The sequence below is a fragment of the Saimiri boliviensis genome, chromosome 6, assembly GCF_048565385.1.
Source record: "Saimiri boliviensis isolate mSaiBol1 chromosome 6, mSaiBol1.pri, whole genome shotgun sequence".
NCBI classification, from domain to species: Eukaryota; Metazoa; Chordata; class Mammalia; order Primates; family Cebidae; genus Saimiri; species Saimiri boliviensis.
This window is the reverse complement of record NC_133454.1, coordinates 53,315,659-53,333,636: the sequence shown is the minus strand read 5'-3', so window position 1 is coordinate 53,333,636 and position 17,978 is coordinate 53,315,659. Positions and strand designations below refer to the sequence as shown.

The 17,978-nt window shown below is 49.8% G+C and overlaps 1 protein-coding gene across 1 annotated transcript in view; it reads left to right on the top strand.

Moving 5' to 3' along the window:
• Positions 1–17,978, top strand: part of DSCAML1 (DS cell adhesion molecule like 1) — a 362,988-nt gene that overhangs the window by 4,632 nt on the left and 340,378 nt on the right. Inside the window, exons 2-3 of the mRNA XM_039470605.2 lie at positions 12,008–12,325; positions 15,605–15,751. Coding sequence (XP_039326539.2) covers positions 12,008–12,325; positions 15,605–15,751 — 465 coding nt within the window. The remainder of the gene's footprint in view (positions 1–12,007; positions 12,326–15,604; positions 15,752–17,978) is intronic.

Genomic DNA, 17,978 nt, shown 5'->3' with positions numbered 1-17,978 from the left:
GCCTGGGAGGTGGTTGTGGCTTCAGAGAGGTTAGAGGAATAGCACTGGCTTCTCATTCCACCTCCCTTAGGGCAGCTTCAGGTATGTGGGTTGGTTCTGGCGGGGCAGAGGGAGGACAGGCAGTGCAGTCACTGAGGAAGGGTGTGTCAAGAGCCTGGAGTGATGCTTGAGGAGCACGAGCTTCGTGAGAGCTGAGTGCCCCTCCCAGGGAGCCAGCTAGGATGCTGCAGTGGGAGTGTGGCCTCAGGGATGGTTTTGTCTGCATTTCTAGGGCCCTGAGAGGATGCTACCATGGGACTTCCCAGATATTTTTCTGCACATCTACTGATCCAGGAGGGGCCTGGTCCGCCGGAGCCCACAGAGGTTTCCTGAGGATGTGGTGTGGAGGTCTAAGGGGTGAGGTGGAGCCTCAGGGGATGGATGGAGGCAGAGAGAAGGAGGGTCAGAGGGCAGAGCTTCAAGCACCACTCACTCCCTGCCCACTGCCATTCTTTCAACTAGAGCTTTTATTCATTACCTAATTTCATATATTGGAGTAGAATGAAAAATAAAAAAGGTTGTAACCCACTAGTGTGGTAGAAATTTGGAGTCAAGGCAAATCTTTTGTTCACATCCTGGCTCTGCACCTACTGGCCATGTGACTCTGGGCCTCTCTGAGGCTCACTTTCTCCAGGTATGAAATGGGACTAAAGAAGATAATGCATATCGAGTAGCCAGAACATAGCTGGTGCTCAATAAACATTAGACTTCTGCTTTTTTTCTGCATTGCCTCTACCTTTTTCTCCCTGCTCCTTCTCCAGAATGCATCATCAGATTCTTCCCTAAGCAGTTGAATTAATCAGCCACATTTTTGGCCAAGCCAACTGGCTTAGACTTTTTAACAATAAGAAAGACTGAGTAGTGACCAAGACGGGGCGTCAACTCCTCCCATGTATCACCTTGCTGGGTGGCACGCAGGACTCTTTCAGTAAGATAGCCGAGACCGTGTGGGCACCTGGGTGTCCCTTGGGTGCCCAGCACACTCCCTTCTCCTGGTCATCAGTGGAAATGAAGACGGCAGAGGCTGGCTCCAGATTTGGATTTGAGGTGAGGCAAAGGCTGGTCTCATATCTGCCAAAGGAAGGCTGGGATTGGTTGTTAAATCCCTACCATGTTGGTCAGAGTAAGAACTATCCTGGAGTTCATGCCAGAAAGCTTTGTAGAAGCTCTCCTCACAAAGCCAGCCGTCATAACCGTCACTGGATGTATTTCTGTGTCCCTCCCTGCTGAGATGAACCTCTGTTTTTCAGGCCGTTTTGCATATAGAGAATACTCTTGCGGCCTGTGACCTTGGAACTGCTCCTCCCTCCATGACCCAGTCTGTCACGGGGAAGCAGCATGTGACCCAGAGGTCAAGTGCTGCCTATGGCAGGCCGTGGCCTGTGGGCTCCTACATGTTGGGGAGGCTGTGGGCTCAACAGCCTGCGTGCCTTGTTAAACAGATGTTTGTCCGGTGCTGCTTTAGCACGAACGGCATTAGCCTTGGGGAACACCCAGGCCACTCCAGCTGCTACTCCCCTCGTGTACTCAGCTGCCCAGCACGACTCCCCGAGCCCTGGCTCTACAGGATACTTGCACTGACAGTTTCCAAGGTCACCATCTTCATTAACAACAATTATTCAAATACTAGTTAGTTGCATATCCATTAAACTGATTCTAAAGAGATGAGACTATGTGTGTGTGTCTTGAAAAGAGCATTGTCCATGGACCTGAAAACCAAAGTTCCGCCTGTCTTACCTGGGCAAGTTGCCTAATGGTTCATGTGGCTTTATTTCGCAATCTGTAAAACGGACAAAATTCCCCCATCCTGGCTCTCCTACAGAGCAGTTGTTACTGTGTATGTGCATATATGAGAGTGAGGGGCATAAGAATGTGCATCACGTGACAGTGCTTTGTGTATGGAACGAGGCGACATATAAACACACACATGTAAAAACCACAGCAAACCCGTTTTAGCCTTATAAATGCTCTGCTGAAGTGTGAGGCATAATTACTGTCATTTCATCATACAGGAACGATGAAGGTCTCGCAGCTGTTTGTGGCTGTCTCTCCCTCCATGGGCCCCAACATATGGAGAATTTTCCTAGCTTTGCTTTTCAGCATCATGGGCAACAGCTGATGAGGCACAGTCAGGCTGGCAACAGTCTTCCTGGAGCAAACTTGGCAGATCCCCTGTGGCCCCAGTGGTGGCGGGAGTGGGAAGAAGCCTACCTCTGCTCCCTCCTCTCATTCCCCTCCAAGGTATCTTAGAAGCAAGTGTGGTCCATAGTCCTCTGGACCAAATCCCCCAAAAGGACATTCTCCTTGCAGGGAATTCAGTCTTTTGTGAGAAGAGCAGTAGGCACAGTCCCATCTTGTGTGACCTCATTTAAGGTCACTGCACTCATTGGAATCCCTGAGAACTCTGCTGAGTCAAGGCTGGTGGACACTCTGCTTCTAGGGGGGCCCTCCAGCAGTCGTGGGGTATGAGAGAGGATGGGACCCCCTGCTTTGGGGGTGGGAGAGGGATATTCAGGTGATCACCATGGGTAAAAGTCTTGCAGGGTTGGAAGGCATCTTTAAGGATGTAGAATCTGTCCCCTAATCAGAGGCTGATTCCCTCTGCAGCTTTCCGCCCTAGCATCTTTTTCTCTCTGCACTAGCACTTCCAGCAGCAGGGACTCCTTCCATGTAAGGCAGCCCATTCCCTGCCACACAGCTCTGACTATTACTGAGTTCATCCTTAGAACAGGTCAAACCCTGTGGTGGTCTTGGAACTTCTACTCACTGGTCCTGATGCCACCACACAGAGCAAGGCAAAGCCCCCCTTCTGCTTGGCAGCCCTGTGACTATGGTAGGCAGATGTCCTGCCCATCTGAGGCCCCTCCCCTGGACACGCAGCATTCCTAGTTGCTCTGATGCACCCTCGTATGACATTGTTTCGGTGCTTCGTGGTGCTCCCGAGTTCCGCAATGGCCAGTTTTCTGACAGCAGTTTTCTGGCCAGAATTGAGAGAACAGTGGAGACAGCACTGTAGCCCCAGCCGGGATGCTGGTGAGCTGTGTCCCTGGGGTAAGTGACTCCACCTCTCTAGGCCTCGTGAATGGAGGAGATTGGACAAAATAATCTCTTAAGTCCCTCAAGCATTAACAATCTAAATCTAGGATTCTCCAGGGACAACTGTGCTGTCTGAGCCGACTCCCTGGAAAGAACTTTTGGCCATAAGGGACCTTCCTTTGACAGGTCCTGTCTAGAAAGGGCTGGAAGATTAAAGAGTCTGTCCAACAGTCAGCTGTTGCTCATAACTTCTCCTGGAGCTGATGGGGCAGGGCCTTGGAGGTTGAAGGATAGCTGCGTCTTCACGGAACCTCGCAGGTTTCTGGTTGCTGGTCACAGAAACCATGTTTGTGCTAAGAATCTTAAAAACAAACACCAAAACCACCATGTTTCTGATGGACACAGGGAGGATACTTGAGCTCTGCCTTGCCTGGGGATTGGAAATGGGGGGTGCTCTTGGGCCATCTCAATGACTAGGGTGGGAAGCTGCTGGCGCTTAGTTGGAGCAAGGATGGAATGTCTAATGACAGGGAGAGTTCCAAATAATTCAGAATTGTCATACCCCAATTGCTCTCTTTTGTCAGAAAAATCCCCCTACAGCGTGCTCACACCATGGAGGGGACGGTCTGAGTCTAGCCTGTCCTGTGCCAGCTGAGCAGCACATCCAGGCAGAAAGATGTGAAATGCAACTCTGCCACTATGAGCTGTGGAACACCAGGAAATTATTTGACCTAAGATCCTGTCTTCTTATCTGTAAAATGGGGTCTTGAGCAGTAGCTACATCCAAGGGCTGTTGTAAGAATTAAATGTGCAATAATACAAGAAAAAGGCTCCCACCATGCCTGGTACAAAATAAATGCTTAAAAGAAATGATGGGAACAGGTGCAGTGGCTCATGCCTGTAATCCCAGCACTTCGGGAGGCCAAGGCAGGCAGGTCACTTGAGGTCCGGAGTTTGAGACCAGCCTGCCCAACATGGCAAAACCCCGTCTCTACTAAAAATACAAAAAATTAGCCATGCGTGGTGGCAGGCACCTGTAATCTCAGCTACTCAGGAGGCTGAGGCAGGAGAATCATTTGAACCCAGGAGGTGGAGGTTGCAGTGAGCCAAGATGGTGCCACTGCACTCCAGCCTGGGTGACAGAGAGAGACTCCACTCAAAAAGGAAGGGAGGAAGGAAGGAAGGAAGGAAGGAAGGAAGGAAGGAAGGAAGGAAGGAAGGAAGGAAGGAAAGAAAGAAAGAAATGCAGAGAGCATGGGACTTGACCCAGGCTCCCTCTTGTCCAAGGACCATACCAGCTCAGGCTGCCTGGTACATGCTCTGGCGCTGTCTGGGAGACTCAACGCTCTCCTTCCCAGGGTTGGGGCTCAGACTATTTCCAAGATGCAAATGTAACATAAAGGGTTTTTGGTGAAACAGCAAGACACCGTCTGGCTGGTCCTACTCAGGGTTTTGAGTGGACTTGGTGGGTGAGCTGTTCGGAGGATCACTCCACTGGTTGATCCTCTCTGGATCCAATTCTCCCGGCTCTGGGATGAGAACAAGTAGAGCGAAGGCACATAATACATCTCCCGTGAAAACCTTTGTGTGGAAATACAGTGAAGTAATCAACCTTGCAAATCAATCCGAGAAACCTCTCCGGCTCACATCTGCATGAAGAGCTCTGCATAAGGCTTGGGAGTTAGTAAAAGCTGTGTGGCTATTGCAATGCTCTGCTATTGATTCTACCACGATTGTTTTATTAACTTGATGGCCAAATTAAGTTAATTAATGTGGTAGTAAGGTCTTGTCAGCCAAGCAGATGACAACTGTCTGTCGTTGGGAAAGGAAATATAGAAATCCAGGATGGCAAATCGACTTTTCCAAAGGACTGTTACTCTGAGTATGGACAGAGGACACCGGTCTCATGACAGACTTGGTGACTCTGTTATCTAAGGCTCTGCATTTTTAACAAGCTTCTCATGCATATTGATGTTTGAGAACCACAGTTTTAAGTTATTATTATTATCATCATAGCCGGGCAGTAAGTATTTGTTGCAGAAGGATTCACTTTTCCCGCAAATACCGCTTGCCTGCTATAATGATAATGCTTGCAACAACAGCCACAAATACTTAGGTGATACCAGGCATTTACATACACCAGAAACTGTCCCAAGCTCTTCATATATATATATATAAACTCATCCAACCATAACAACCCTTGAGGTAGATTTTGTCACCCCCTTTGTATAGATGGGAAAACCAAGGCACAGAAAGGCAAGGCAATCTTGCCTGGGGTTACAAACACTGCTTGTAAGTGACAGAGTAGGGATTTAAACCCAAGGATCCTGGCACCAGAGGGTGGGCTTTTCACCACTGTACTGAGTGCCCAGTATGTGCCCAGGAGACAGAGTGGTGACCGAGACAGTCGCTGCCTCTGGGAGCTAATGGTCCTTCAGGGGAGAGGATACCTACTGCCCCCTGGGCCCTGATCATTCCTCCTGTCCCCTGCCCCCTGCTTCCCTGAAGATCTACCACCGTCTCCTACAAATGTTTGCCATGCCCGGGTGAGGCTGCCTCTGAGGGATCTTGCCTGTCTCTGAGGGAGTGTTGCAGGGGCCCTGTGCTGGCAGATACTCCTCGATGAAAAGTCCAGTGAATGAGAAGAGTAAATATTGTAAGGGAAGAGAACAAAATGACTCATCTCCCTGTGGAGGTGGCAAGGCGTTAATATTTCAGTCCCTCTGGTTGTAAAGCTGATTACAGATGATGACATGGGGGTCATTCAATGTCACCTCAGAGCAACCCCAGTCAGCCCACTCCTCCAACTACAGCCAGACACCGCTAGCCCACACAGGCAGGTGGGGTAGGAGCCCCCGGGGTCACATACACGGGGCTCGAGTTCCCTTTGCCAAACTAATCCTGATGCCCAAGTGGTGGAGGGCGAAGGAGTGACTCAATGCAATGGATACTTAGGTTTCAGCAGTGACCCTGGGGGCAGGCAGCCCAAATGCCTGGGGGCGATTTCTGGTTTAAAAATATTGCTGTGCTATTTCCACACTTCTAATCTCCTAGCAATTTGGAGCCTGTTTTATGAAACACAGCGTCGGGGTGGCGCTCAATGTTAAACGGCAGAGAAGATTAAATGGGTTTAAGTCTGGGCGTCTGTCACATGACAACCAAGCCCATAACTTCCATTTTCCATTAAAAATCCATTTCCCCCTTTGACCAGAAGAGGCTTTGCTGTTGATCTGAGTGTCTCTCTCTTTATTTATGAAGTATTCCCCTCCTCTTCTTTCTCTCGGTAAACATGCCTGGTTCCGTCTGCAGAGGGAAGAAAGAGCTGCGGGGAGTGGCTGGGATTGGAGGGGAAAGGAGGAGTCTCTGTCAGGGGATTTGCTTTCCAAATTGGGACCAGCCTGGAGGGAAGACAGAGGGAGAAATTTCATCAGGGCCCACACTTTTAACTGGATGATGTGATGGGAAAAGCTCAGGTTTGGAGCTGAATTTTGACTCCATCTCTTCCTGGTTGTAGGATCTTAGAGAAGTTATCAACTCCTTCGGCCTCCTTTTCCTCACCCATGAAATGAGACAAATGAGCCCTCCACCTCATACCTTTGTGTGAGGATTACATGCCCCAGACTGGTGCCTGGCACAGAGAAGGTGCTCCATAAATGTTAGTCTCCTTTCTTTTAAGGACTCTGCAGCATTAGGCCCATAAGACTTTAGGGAAGTGGATGTCCAGCCACGATGCCACTGAAGTTAGACATAAGGACTACAAGGACTTGGGTAACCTCAGGTACCACTCTCAGGGACTGCTGGACACCCCAAATCTGGCTTCCCCAAGCTTGCAAACCTCCCCATATCCCCACTGCCTTCGATGCCCCGCTGTTTGACCTCTGAGGGCCAAACTCCTCAATCCAGCTGGTTTCGCCTGTTCTCCCTGAGCCCACCCAGTGCTCCGGCCTGCAAGGTTCCCACAGGGTCCCCCAACATGCATGCCTCACCCACAGTTATTGGGCTGTCTTTCCTGGGAGTGCCTCCTCTTGTCGTCCCATCTATCCAGTTCAGCTCAGCTTCTACCTCTTCCCGGTGCTTTTTCTCTGGCTGTTGAATAGCTTTCCCCTTCCCTCCCCATGGCTCTTGGCTTTTGGCCCACCTCACACATGGCCTGGTGCTATTGTTTAACCCCCTTTCCTGTTCTCCATCTCCTTTACAAGCTCCTGGAAGGTGGAGCCATTCTCCTTGTCTTTGATGCCTCCCACCATACCTGGGATATTGCGGTGCAGCGCGTGGCTGGTGCTTGGTAAATATCTGCTGAGGCCATGAACGTCTTCCCTGGTCCCTGGATGAGAAATGACTGGGAAGGAGGATACTGAAGGGTGAAGCAGTCAGCCAAGAGGAAGTCGGGTTTGGAGAGGGCTTGGAATTCTGCAGGGCTGCAGGGTGGAGCTGTGCCCTTTCATCCCTGCAGTAACCTTAGGCACCCTCGACTCCATGGGGAGAGTGAACAATCCCCGTCTCTCATATTAGTATATCCTTATGGGGAATCAAGAACTGCCCCATTCCATTCCACCCTCTTGGCAGCGCTGGGAGGCAGCTAAGATGGTCCAATTACATCCTGCCCTTTTATAAAGGAGGCTCAGAAGGGCTAAGTGGCTTGCCTGAGGTCACACAGCAGGTAAGGGTGAACACATGGACCATCAGATTTCAGCAGGGGAGGGGAGGGGACGGGAGGGAAGTTGGGGAGGGGAAGGGAAAGAATGGGGAAGGGAAGGGAGGGGAGGGGAGGGGAGAAGGGGAGCTCCTCTGGGAGCTTGCTGGGGCTTTGTCACTGCTCTGAAGATTCAAATAAATCTGAGAGGGTTGGGGAAGCCCCTGCTGTAGAGACCATACCAGACTCTATGGGGCCAGAGTGAGGACATCAGGCTCTACCACTCCCCGTTCTGTCCCTGGAGTTCTGAGCACACCCATTGCTTCTACGGCCACTCGCCTGCTGCCCTTTTGGCCAGCCTTCAATGTGGTACATAGCAGAGATTTGAGATATTTGCTGGTCAGTGCCTCAGTTTCCTCTTTATGTATTTGCTCGCTCCCTTCTCTCGGCAAGTAGGGTGAGGCTAAATTAATGTTTATTTAAGGGTTTCTGCATTCTGAGCTGACAGGTGCCTTGTGATGGTAAAATATGAACCCAACGTAAGTGCAAAATGCTATTGTTTTACATCTGAGGGTGATGTTTCATAATGGCAATGCACTGTCAGAGCCGTACGCAGAATGAATGGTGTGTCTAATCCTCCCTTGCTCCCCCAGACTCAGAAGACAGAAGCTCACATCTTAGGGTGGAGAAATATGAGGCTCCTTGCCTTTTGCTATAAATCTGCCTTTTCATCAGCCCTGACAGGTGGCTGGACAATCCCAGTCAATTCATCAATTAAATCTACCCATTTGTAGTTGCTGGGAACCTTGTGTCCTTGGCTCCAGCAAGATCTGAAGCCCCGGAATGCAGGAAGGCTGTTGTCCTTGTGCTTGCTGCTCCTGGAGGGAGCAAAGGGGGCTTGGGGAAGGGGCTGGTCTCAGGAGGAGGGACAGTGGAATGGATTTCCAGCCAGGAGAGAAGGAGAGTGGGAATGTGTGTTTGGAATGGGGTTGGGGTGGAGGAAGGGGTGGGAAGGGTACCCGGCCTGAAAAACCATAGTCTGTGGTTCGACTTGTCTTCCATGGTGTTTCTGCAGGAGAGCGGCAGGTGCATCCCCCAGCTCTAAGGTGAGGCAAAGCTGAGTTCTAGCCTCAGCTACAGCACTGCACATTGTATCACTTTGGGAAACCTAGTGAACTTCTTGGAGTCCTAATTTCCTTATCTGTAAAATGGAAATAATAATAATAACACCCCCGAGGGAGTTATGAAGGTTAAATCTAATATCTGTATAATATAAACACAGTATCTAGAATGAACCTGGCACAGAGCCTGGCCTGTAGTTGACAATGAAGCCAATGGTGGCTATTATTATTGCTGGAGGTATTATCATCACAGAGGGCTACATCGTACTTGACCTTAAGAATTTACTTACCTTCACCCATGAATCGATTCCTGAATTCCTCCCTGTCATGGATTCTCTCGGCTTCCTAAATCCATTTGCAGGCACAATATAGAGTCTTTTTGTACCGTGATGGATTTTGGCTCCCAAATCCATGAAGCTGCCAGGGTGAGAGTGCCTGATTAATGAGGTTATCTCAGGAAACACCCAGGGCCCCGGAGCAATGTCCCTGCTCCCAGAAGCTAAGTAGTGTCTGGAATGCCCAGAATCCAACAGACACCGCTCCCAGGAGGAGTGTGTGTGTTGTGGATGTGCATGTATGGGTGTGTGCCCGTGTGTGTTCTTGGCCAGTTGAAAATGGAAATTGGTGGCCAGGTTGTGTCTGAGGGAGGTGAAGATCCCCTCTTCATTACCGCAGTGGTTACACTGTGCTCATACATCACGGAATGGTTAAGGCAGAGACTCTAGGTCAGACTGCCCAAGTCTGCACCCCAGTGCCCTCACTTACTGGTTATGTGGTCTTGGGTAAGTTGCTTTGATCTCTCAGTGTCTTAGTTTCCTCATCTGTACACTGGGATACTAATAGTATCTCTCTTAGTGTTGTTGGGAGAATTAAAAGAAGCCACAACCACAGTGCGTGGCACATAGAAGATGCTTAACAAATATTTGCTGAATGGCTGTCAGTAAGGAAGCCTTTGAGAAAGTGAGCAGAGTCTTGAAAGTGGGACCTGCTGAGTGTGTATTCTACGAGAAACCTCCTGAGCCTCAGTTTGCTGCCTGGTGAAATGGCATGATTTCATGTTCTTGGGAAACACCCTTGCCATGGCAAGTTGGGTATGCTTCCAGAGCTTCTGAGGGTCCTGTGCAGAGAAGACTTGCTCTGACAACAACTTTGTGATTGTCACAAAGGAGGCAGCATGAGGAGGAGGATGGCAAGGCCGTGTGGCTCCCCTCTCCAAGAAAATGCCTTTCAGCTGCTATGAGCGCAGTGCCCGGTGGGGACAGCAAATGCATTTGCTGCTAAGAGGACGCTTCTGACACCGCAGCAAGAAGTCCACGAATGTGTTTTCCAGCACGTCTGCTAATGGCTTCATCACCGCTTTTTATGAGACGATGTGAATTGCTCTGACCAATGAGGCTTAATGGCCTTCCTCAACGAGCTGCCTGGTATATTTTCCCCAGAGGCTCGGCTCAGAGTTAAGCCAAGAATATTAATACCGCCGGATGTGGGCCCTCCCCCATCCTATAAAGTTGTGGAAATTGAGGTCAAGTTGGGTCCCCTGCAACAGTCTTTAAACAAGCAGCGGAGTGGTTTGTTTGCTCCTTGATCTTCCTGGTGGAGAGGGAGTGGCTTCCAGCTGGAGACCTGGGACCAAGCCCTCTCTTCCTCTGAGTTGGTGTCCAGTTGCTGGGAGGTGGATTTTTTAAAGGGGCAGGCTCCTCAGGAGGGAGCACCTCTTGATCCCAACATTCAGGGCTGCTGGGATAAAAGCAGGAAATGTCTAGGCCTGATGATGGGCTAAGAGGAACAGATGGCCAGTCCTCCCAGTCCGGTGGCCCTACCACTGCCAGCTGTAACCATAAGAACATTCTCCCTTGTGGATGAGGGTTGGAATGGCACCATGTCAGAGATGGAAGGAGTCTTTGCAGTCTTGCCCATCCTCTCCCTCCACTTTCCAAGTGAAGGAGCAGACGATCTGAGTGGGAAAGGGAATTGCACAATCGCGTGGTGTCAGGCCTGGGTTTAGAAGCTGGATCTTTTGCCCTGAGTCTGAATCTTATCCACCCACTCTACTGCTGGTCCTCATTCAGTCCTCTGTGGCAACGCATTTCCCAGATCAGCTCTCAAGGTCTCCTTCCTGAAGTCTTCCATCTTCCAGGAGAGCTCCTGTGGCCATTTATCTCAAGCATGGTTTTGAGACCTTTTACAACTTTCATCTGTGGAATGGTAGAAAGAACACTAAAGTCCTCTTTAGGAGCAGTGGGTTCACATTTTAGTTCTGTAACTTAGCTGTGTGATTCTGAACAAATTCCATATCTATTCTCAGTTTATAACATGGGTGATTTATAAAGGGGGTGATACCATCTCTTCAAAGAGTTGTGCAAATGAACAGAGGTCATGAGTATAAACTTGCCTGCATATAGTAGGTACTCAGTAACTATTTCTTTTAACTTAAGCATTTCAATGTTTCTTCCAATGTGTGGATGTCATGATCATGACTTTGGACCCTTCAACACGGAGTGAGTGGCAGCCTCTCCAAGTGGAGATGCTTGGCTTGGCAAGGAGGATGCAACTTGTAACGTTTGTCATTCCTGTGCAAGGCTGGGATTTTCTTTCTTTCTTTCTTTCTTTCTTTCTTTCTTTCTTTCTTTCTTTCTTTCTTTCTTTCTTTCTTTCCTTCCTTCCTTCCTTCCTTCCTTCCTTCCTTCTCTCTCTTTCTCTCTCTCTCTCTCTCTCTTTGTTTTGAGACAGTCTTGCTCTGTTGCCCAAGCTGGAGGGCATTGGCAAGATCTCTGCTCACTGCAACCTCAGACTTCCAGGTTCAAGTGATTCTCCTGCCTCAGCCTCCTGAGCAGCTGGTACTACAGGTGCGCAAGCCTGGCTAATACAAAAATTAGCGAGACTTGTGCCAGCTGCTCAGGACCTCAGGTGATCCACCAACTTTCGCCTCCCAAAGTGCTGGGATTACAGGCTGTAAGCCACCACGCCAGAAGGCTGGAATTTTCTATAGACGGGGAACTGTCTCTGATTCACCTTTGCCGGTGCCTGGTACATAGTTAATGCTCAGTAAGTGCTTATTGAATGACTGATGCTTGAAGGTCTGGCAAATGAGTGCCTGGGCTGTCGCAAGCCTTGGTGGCTTATGTGGGTATTGTTGGAGCCCATGCTAACCAAGTCTCTCCCCTTGCCTCCTCCGCAGCCCGCCCTGAAGATGTCGGCACCAGCCTCTACTTTGTAAATGACTCCTTGCAGCAGGTGACCTTTTCCAGCTCCGTGGGGGTGGTGGTGCCCTGCCCGGCTGCAGGCTCCCCCAGCGCGGCCCTTCGATGGTACCTGGCCACAGGGGACGACATCTACGACGTGCCGCACATCCGGCACGTCCACGCCAACGGGACGCTGCAGCTCTACCCCTTCTCCCCCTCCGCCTTCAATAGCTTTATCCACGACAATGACTACTTCTGCACCGCGGAGAACGCTGCCGGCAAGATCCGGAGCCCCAACATCCGCGTCAAAGCAGGTAAGGGATGAGACGCCTGCTGCCCCGGTGGGACAGGGGGAGACTGTGCCGTCATTCTGTGGATATGTGTGGGGCATGCTCAGGGGGGCTTGCAAGAAGTCATTCACTTAAGAACAGTTGTGTTGTTCTCTTCTGAATCTTAGTTGTACCACTTGCTGTGTGTCCATAGGCATAAGAGACAACTTTCTAAACCTCAGTTTTCTCATCATCAAAGTGGGCACAAGTACCTCTCTGTATCACTACACGAGACGGTTATGAGATGATGCTCATTTAAATGAGCTGCTCATGTCAGCCCTTGACTTATAGAAAGCCTGCAGTGAAGTTTCCTTGAAGCCTTTCATTGTAATATAATATATAAAGGAAGGTGCACACATTATAAGTACACAGCTTGATGAAATATTACAAAATTCAACTAACCTTCAGATTGAGAAATACCTCAGCACCTTAGAAGCCTTCCTCAAGCTTCTTTTCATAGACTGCTCCCCTAAGAGTGACCACTATCCTGATCTCTAACAATATAGATATAGACATTTTGCTTATGTATGAACTGTATACAAATGGAGCCCGGCGGAATGTATTGTCTAGACCCTTTTGCTCACTATTCTGCTTGTGGGATTTATGCCTACTGTTGTGTGTGGTGGGAGGTCATTTGTTCTCACAGCTGTCTAGTGTTCTATCATGCAATGAGACCACACTTTCTTTGTCCATTGTACTGCTGAGAGAATGTCTGAGTATAACATATCTTGTGTAAAAAAGCATTCTGGTAAAATTCATGATGGAAGACTTTTAGCAGTGAAAGATTTTGGTCTTCAGAAGAGTAGATGGGGGCAAGGAACACCTTCTCAGGTGGTCTATTTTAAGAAAGAAGTCCTATTTCTCTGGATTAGGTCAGGAGGCCAAGGGGACAGCTTAGATCAGCCATTCTTCACTAGGACACCAGGGTACATTGGTGTGTTATAATCAGTGGTAAGGTGGGTCTCAGATTCATTATAAAGCAGTGAAGTTTTGGGAACGGTTTTCAACTTAAAAGAGCTTTTCAACGTAGAGAGCCAGCCTGCTGCAAGGGTGCCAGGCCTAGGGCACACCTTCCTTTGCAGGGACTGTGTTGGGCCAACCAGGGAAGGTGGTTCTGGGAAAGGCGTCCCAACCAGCATGTGGTGACAGACCCGCTCTGACTTCTTGGGTTCTTTTGTCTTAGGGACAACTCTCATAAAAGCAAGGTTTAAAGTAGCTGGGAATGGGAGTGTGTAGGAGTGAGGTGGGTGAGAGCTCTGCTTCATTCCATCCATTTGTTTGGGGCTAGACGATGAGCTCTTAGAACCCAGAGATATGGTCAGAGTTTCTCCCTGGGCTCCCCATGGACTCTTTGTAGGAGCAGATCCTTCCCACTGCTCAGCCCCCCATGCAACACCAAGTACTGGGCTAAGAGCCCTGAGGCCTGGGTTAGGGGCCCAGCTCTGGCCTCCTATGGAGGATTGGGCTAAGCAGAAGGAACCATGTTTCAGGTCACCTGCCCCTCATTAGGTTAGGATGCAGTTTTCACAGTAAATCTATAAATGTCTTTTTACAAATGAAGAGATTAAGACAAAGAGAGGTGAAGTCACTTGTCCAAGGGCACATAGCCAGTTAATCACAGAGTTGCAGCTATCGTGAAAAGTGACATTGTCAAAGTGCTTTCCTTTTAGTGGACCTTTCATATGCAGCTCTTATGACGATTTCCTTTTACAAATGAGGAAACCGAGGCTCCAGAAGCTTAGCCAAACCTTGTCCAGGACCACACAGCTGGCCAGTGGAGGAGGCAGGGCCCGCTTGTTAGATGCTGTTAACCATTAACCTCTGCTGACTTCCTGGGGGCATCATGGGCGGCGAGCACCCCAGCCCACCCTTTCTACTCCACCACCCCGCTTCCCTACAGGGCTCGTTCCCCTTGTTTTCCTCTGTGCTCTCCCATATCTGGAGGCAGCGCCTTACCCAAGCCCATGGAAAGGCTGGACCACAGACCCACAGAGCCACCAGTGCCTCTCCTCTCTTCCTTCCTTCCACCTCAACCACACCTCCTTCCCATCACAGCCACAACTTGGAAAAGGGGAAAGAATAAAGGCTAAGGGAGGACCAGGGAGGGCCAGACTGACTGGAAACACAATCAATTAAGAGACTCTTGATGATGCCAGAGGGGCTGCAGGTGCACAGCCGGGGGGTGGGGATGGGCTGCCAGGGCCCTAAGTGTCACCTTGGCAACAATGGCAGGGAGAGAAGGAGGGCATGCTGCCCAGGTGCCTGCTGACGGACAAGGTCGGGAGGCAGCAGGGCGCTGGATGTTCCAGGTTTGCTTGGCAGAGAAGGGGGTGGAAGGAATAAGTGAGGCCTGGGAGAGCCCAAGCAGAGGAGGACAAGGCAGAGGTCCCATTCCTAAGGCTAGGTCCGCCTGCCTGTAGGGCCAGACACGTACAGCGGCTTCAGATGGCAGCGCTCCAGAAACCAGCCGAAGGAGGAGGTGGGCGCTGTGGGGGAAGGGGTGGTTCTGAAAGCAGGGGCAAGGCTGGGGGTCAGGGAGGCTGCAGCCAGGTCAGATGCGGGGAGAAAGCAGCAAGGATGCTCTGTTTTGGAGGAGCTTGGCGACTGTGTCCATGTCTCTGGGGTTCTGCGTGCTCAGAGACAATCACAGTTCTGAACATTCTCTCCTTTTGTCTTTGTAAGCTCAGGATCTGAACTACATTTCCCAGGCTGCCGTTCATGTTGAAGGAGCCCAAACCTCAGTTGTTAGAGCATGTGACACCGGTTTTGTTTAGGTGCATTATGGTCACTGTGTCCAAAATAATCTCCACCCTGGGTCCAGGAAAGATGCAGAAAATCTGGTTTGGTTTTCTTAGGGGAATTCTAGCATATTTCCTTATTACCTGCACATCCCCTTGGTGAATATAACATTGAAAGGCTTAAATGCTGCCTTCAAGGCTCTTAAAATCTAATACGATTTACTAATTCTGAAATGGGAAAGTTTGGAATTTGGATGGATAGTCTTGCAGAGAGAGAGGCCAGATGTTTTTGAGGGAGAAGAGGCTGCCCAGTAGGATAGGGAGGAGGCTGATGGAGGAGCTGTGCAGACAGGAACAAGATCATGGCAGGAGCTTCCAGGCTGGCTAAGCGGGAGGAGGGAAGGAAGAAGTGAGGAAGGTGAGGATGAAGGAGCAGAGGGAGTTGAACTGGCCCCCCGTTCCTTTCAGGGGACTCCCACCACATCCTTGTGACACTCTTCTCTTCCCTCTGCCAATCTCTCTGCAGTTTTCAGGGAACCCTACACCGTCCGGGTGGAGGATCAAAGGTCAATGCGTGGCAACGTGGCTGTCTTCAAGTGCCTCATCCCCTCTTCAGTGCAGGAATACGTTAGCGTTGTGTCTTGGGAGAAAGACACAGTCTCCATCATCCCAGGTAAGAAGTATCCTGGGGCTGTGGCAGACAGGGGTGCTGCCTCTTTGGGGAGCAGGGAAAGTAGAGGTGCCTAAGTTGGATGTTGAGCTCAACAAGATCTCGAGATTGGCTCTGGGGAGCGATTTGTTATTGTTCTGATGATGCTTCAGCAAAAAAATGTCTTTGGTCTTGGTCTGGCACGTCTCTGCCTGGGGTGTTGAAGACCCACATGCTGGTGGCCTTGGCTGAGACACCGGGTGCAGTGGAGGCCCCATCCCTCCTGACTGCTGGGGTTTTGCTTGGCCCAGCCCTGAGGAATGGGAGGCAAGGCTGGAAGCACCTTCCCTGTGAAAGGTGGTGAGGGGAGGAGGGATGAGAGGCGGGTTTGTGGTCTGTGTTCCTGCGTCGTGTGACTAAAACAGTAAGCACTGCATCCTTGGAGACCCGACTTCAGGAAGTATGTGTATGGGGACTTTTTTCCTTCTTGCATGAGTTGGCTAAAGACTCCATCAGAATTCTAGATGGCCTCGCTTTGAGGCTGATGTTGGGAGGCAGGGTTCATACCATGTTGCAGTTCATCTCATTGCAGCTGCTGTGATTGCAAATCCCTCATTAGTGGTTCCTTTTACCTCTGTGGGGTTGTGTCTCCCACAGGAAAGTAGGTCTGGAAGCCCCAAGAGAGTACCTCAGCTCCTTAAAATACCTCTAGGCCTCCGTTTACAAAACTGTGGGATTTTTCCACCACCCATTTCTTCATCTCCGCACATTGCAGGGCTTCTGCTGCTTTTTCTTCCTCTCTACTGAGGATTTTTGTTTTCCTTGCCGTAAATTGGAGGAACTTGACCAGGTGATCTCTGAGTGCCCTTTCAGCAGTAAGGTTCCATAACTGATTGTATGAAATGGTTCTTGTTCCTCAAGGTTGACAGTTTAGTTGGGGAAGATAAGACTTCTATTCACGGAACCTTTAAAGCAGGGGTTTTTAAGCCTGCTCTCCATTTAAATCCCTAAGGAGCTCTTTTAGAAACACCAATGCTTAGCCCCAAATCAACTGAGTCAGAGTCTCCCAGGAGTAGAGCCCGGGCATCAGCTTTTTCAATGCTCGCGAGGTGGTTCTGATGTGTACCTAGGACGAGAACCATGCTTTGGCGTGTTGACAGCTGATGCAGCAGGAGACTTTCTTTGAGACACTAATTTGCCTTTTACTCTCAGTACTTTTTGCTTCTCTCAGTTCCAAGCAGATGGCCAGGCCATTATTTCCCCTGACTTCAGAGCTTGTAGCAGGATGGGAATTTGAAGCTCCTGGAAGACAGCTGCTCCTCCTGTCTTTTGTAAAACCATAGGCTAATAGCAAAGGTTAGGATGGGTGTTTTGTCTGGGGAGGAGAGCCTCTGAGGGCAAAGAACAAAGAGGAGACGAAAGGATGCTGGGGATGAGTATAGTGCTGAAGGCTGCCCCGTGGATGCAGCCAGAAGAAGCGGTCGGACCCCACAGGGGTGGCTGTGTGGGGCCCTGTGGGGTCTGGGACTCAGGCCAGGGTTCTTGTGATCAAATGAATCACAAGGTGCACAGCCCAAGAGGTGCAGCAATTATTCAGGCAGGAGCCATGGGCTGGTGAGGACCAGAGGGACTCTGGACCGTGGCATACCCAGGGAGAAGCCCCAGTAATGAAGGGGACGGTCTCCTGCCTATCTAGCAGAGTCAGATTTAAGGTGACTTAACGAACATAAAGAAATGTGGTATTTCTTATATACTTGAGTTTATGGACTAAGCATTACATCCATTAAGTAACAATATTTATTGCATTAAAATTTGAGGGGTACTTACTATATCCCAGGCACTGGGTTCAGAAACTTCCATACAGAGTCTTGTTTAATCATCATAAAAAGTCCATAAATGTGTTTCCTCTTCTCCACTTTACGGAAGAGAAAACTGAGGCTCAAAGAAGTAAAGTACCTTCTGGATCACACTAAGCAGGAGGTGGGACTGGAATCAGAGTCCGTTTTTTCAACCTGTGTGCTTAACTCCACACAGAAGTGCCTCCCCTACCATACAAATGTATCCAATAAAGCGTTCCTCTGGCTGCAGCGGGGGCTTTAAATGTGTGCTGTAGGCAATGAGGGCTTTGACGTTAGGAAGAAGGACAAGTTGATGTAGGGAAAGCTTCATGGAAACAAGTGCCGTGTGGTGATTAAGAGCCTAGAGTCTAGGACCAGACTATCTGGGTTTAAGACTCGATGGGTTGCTTACT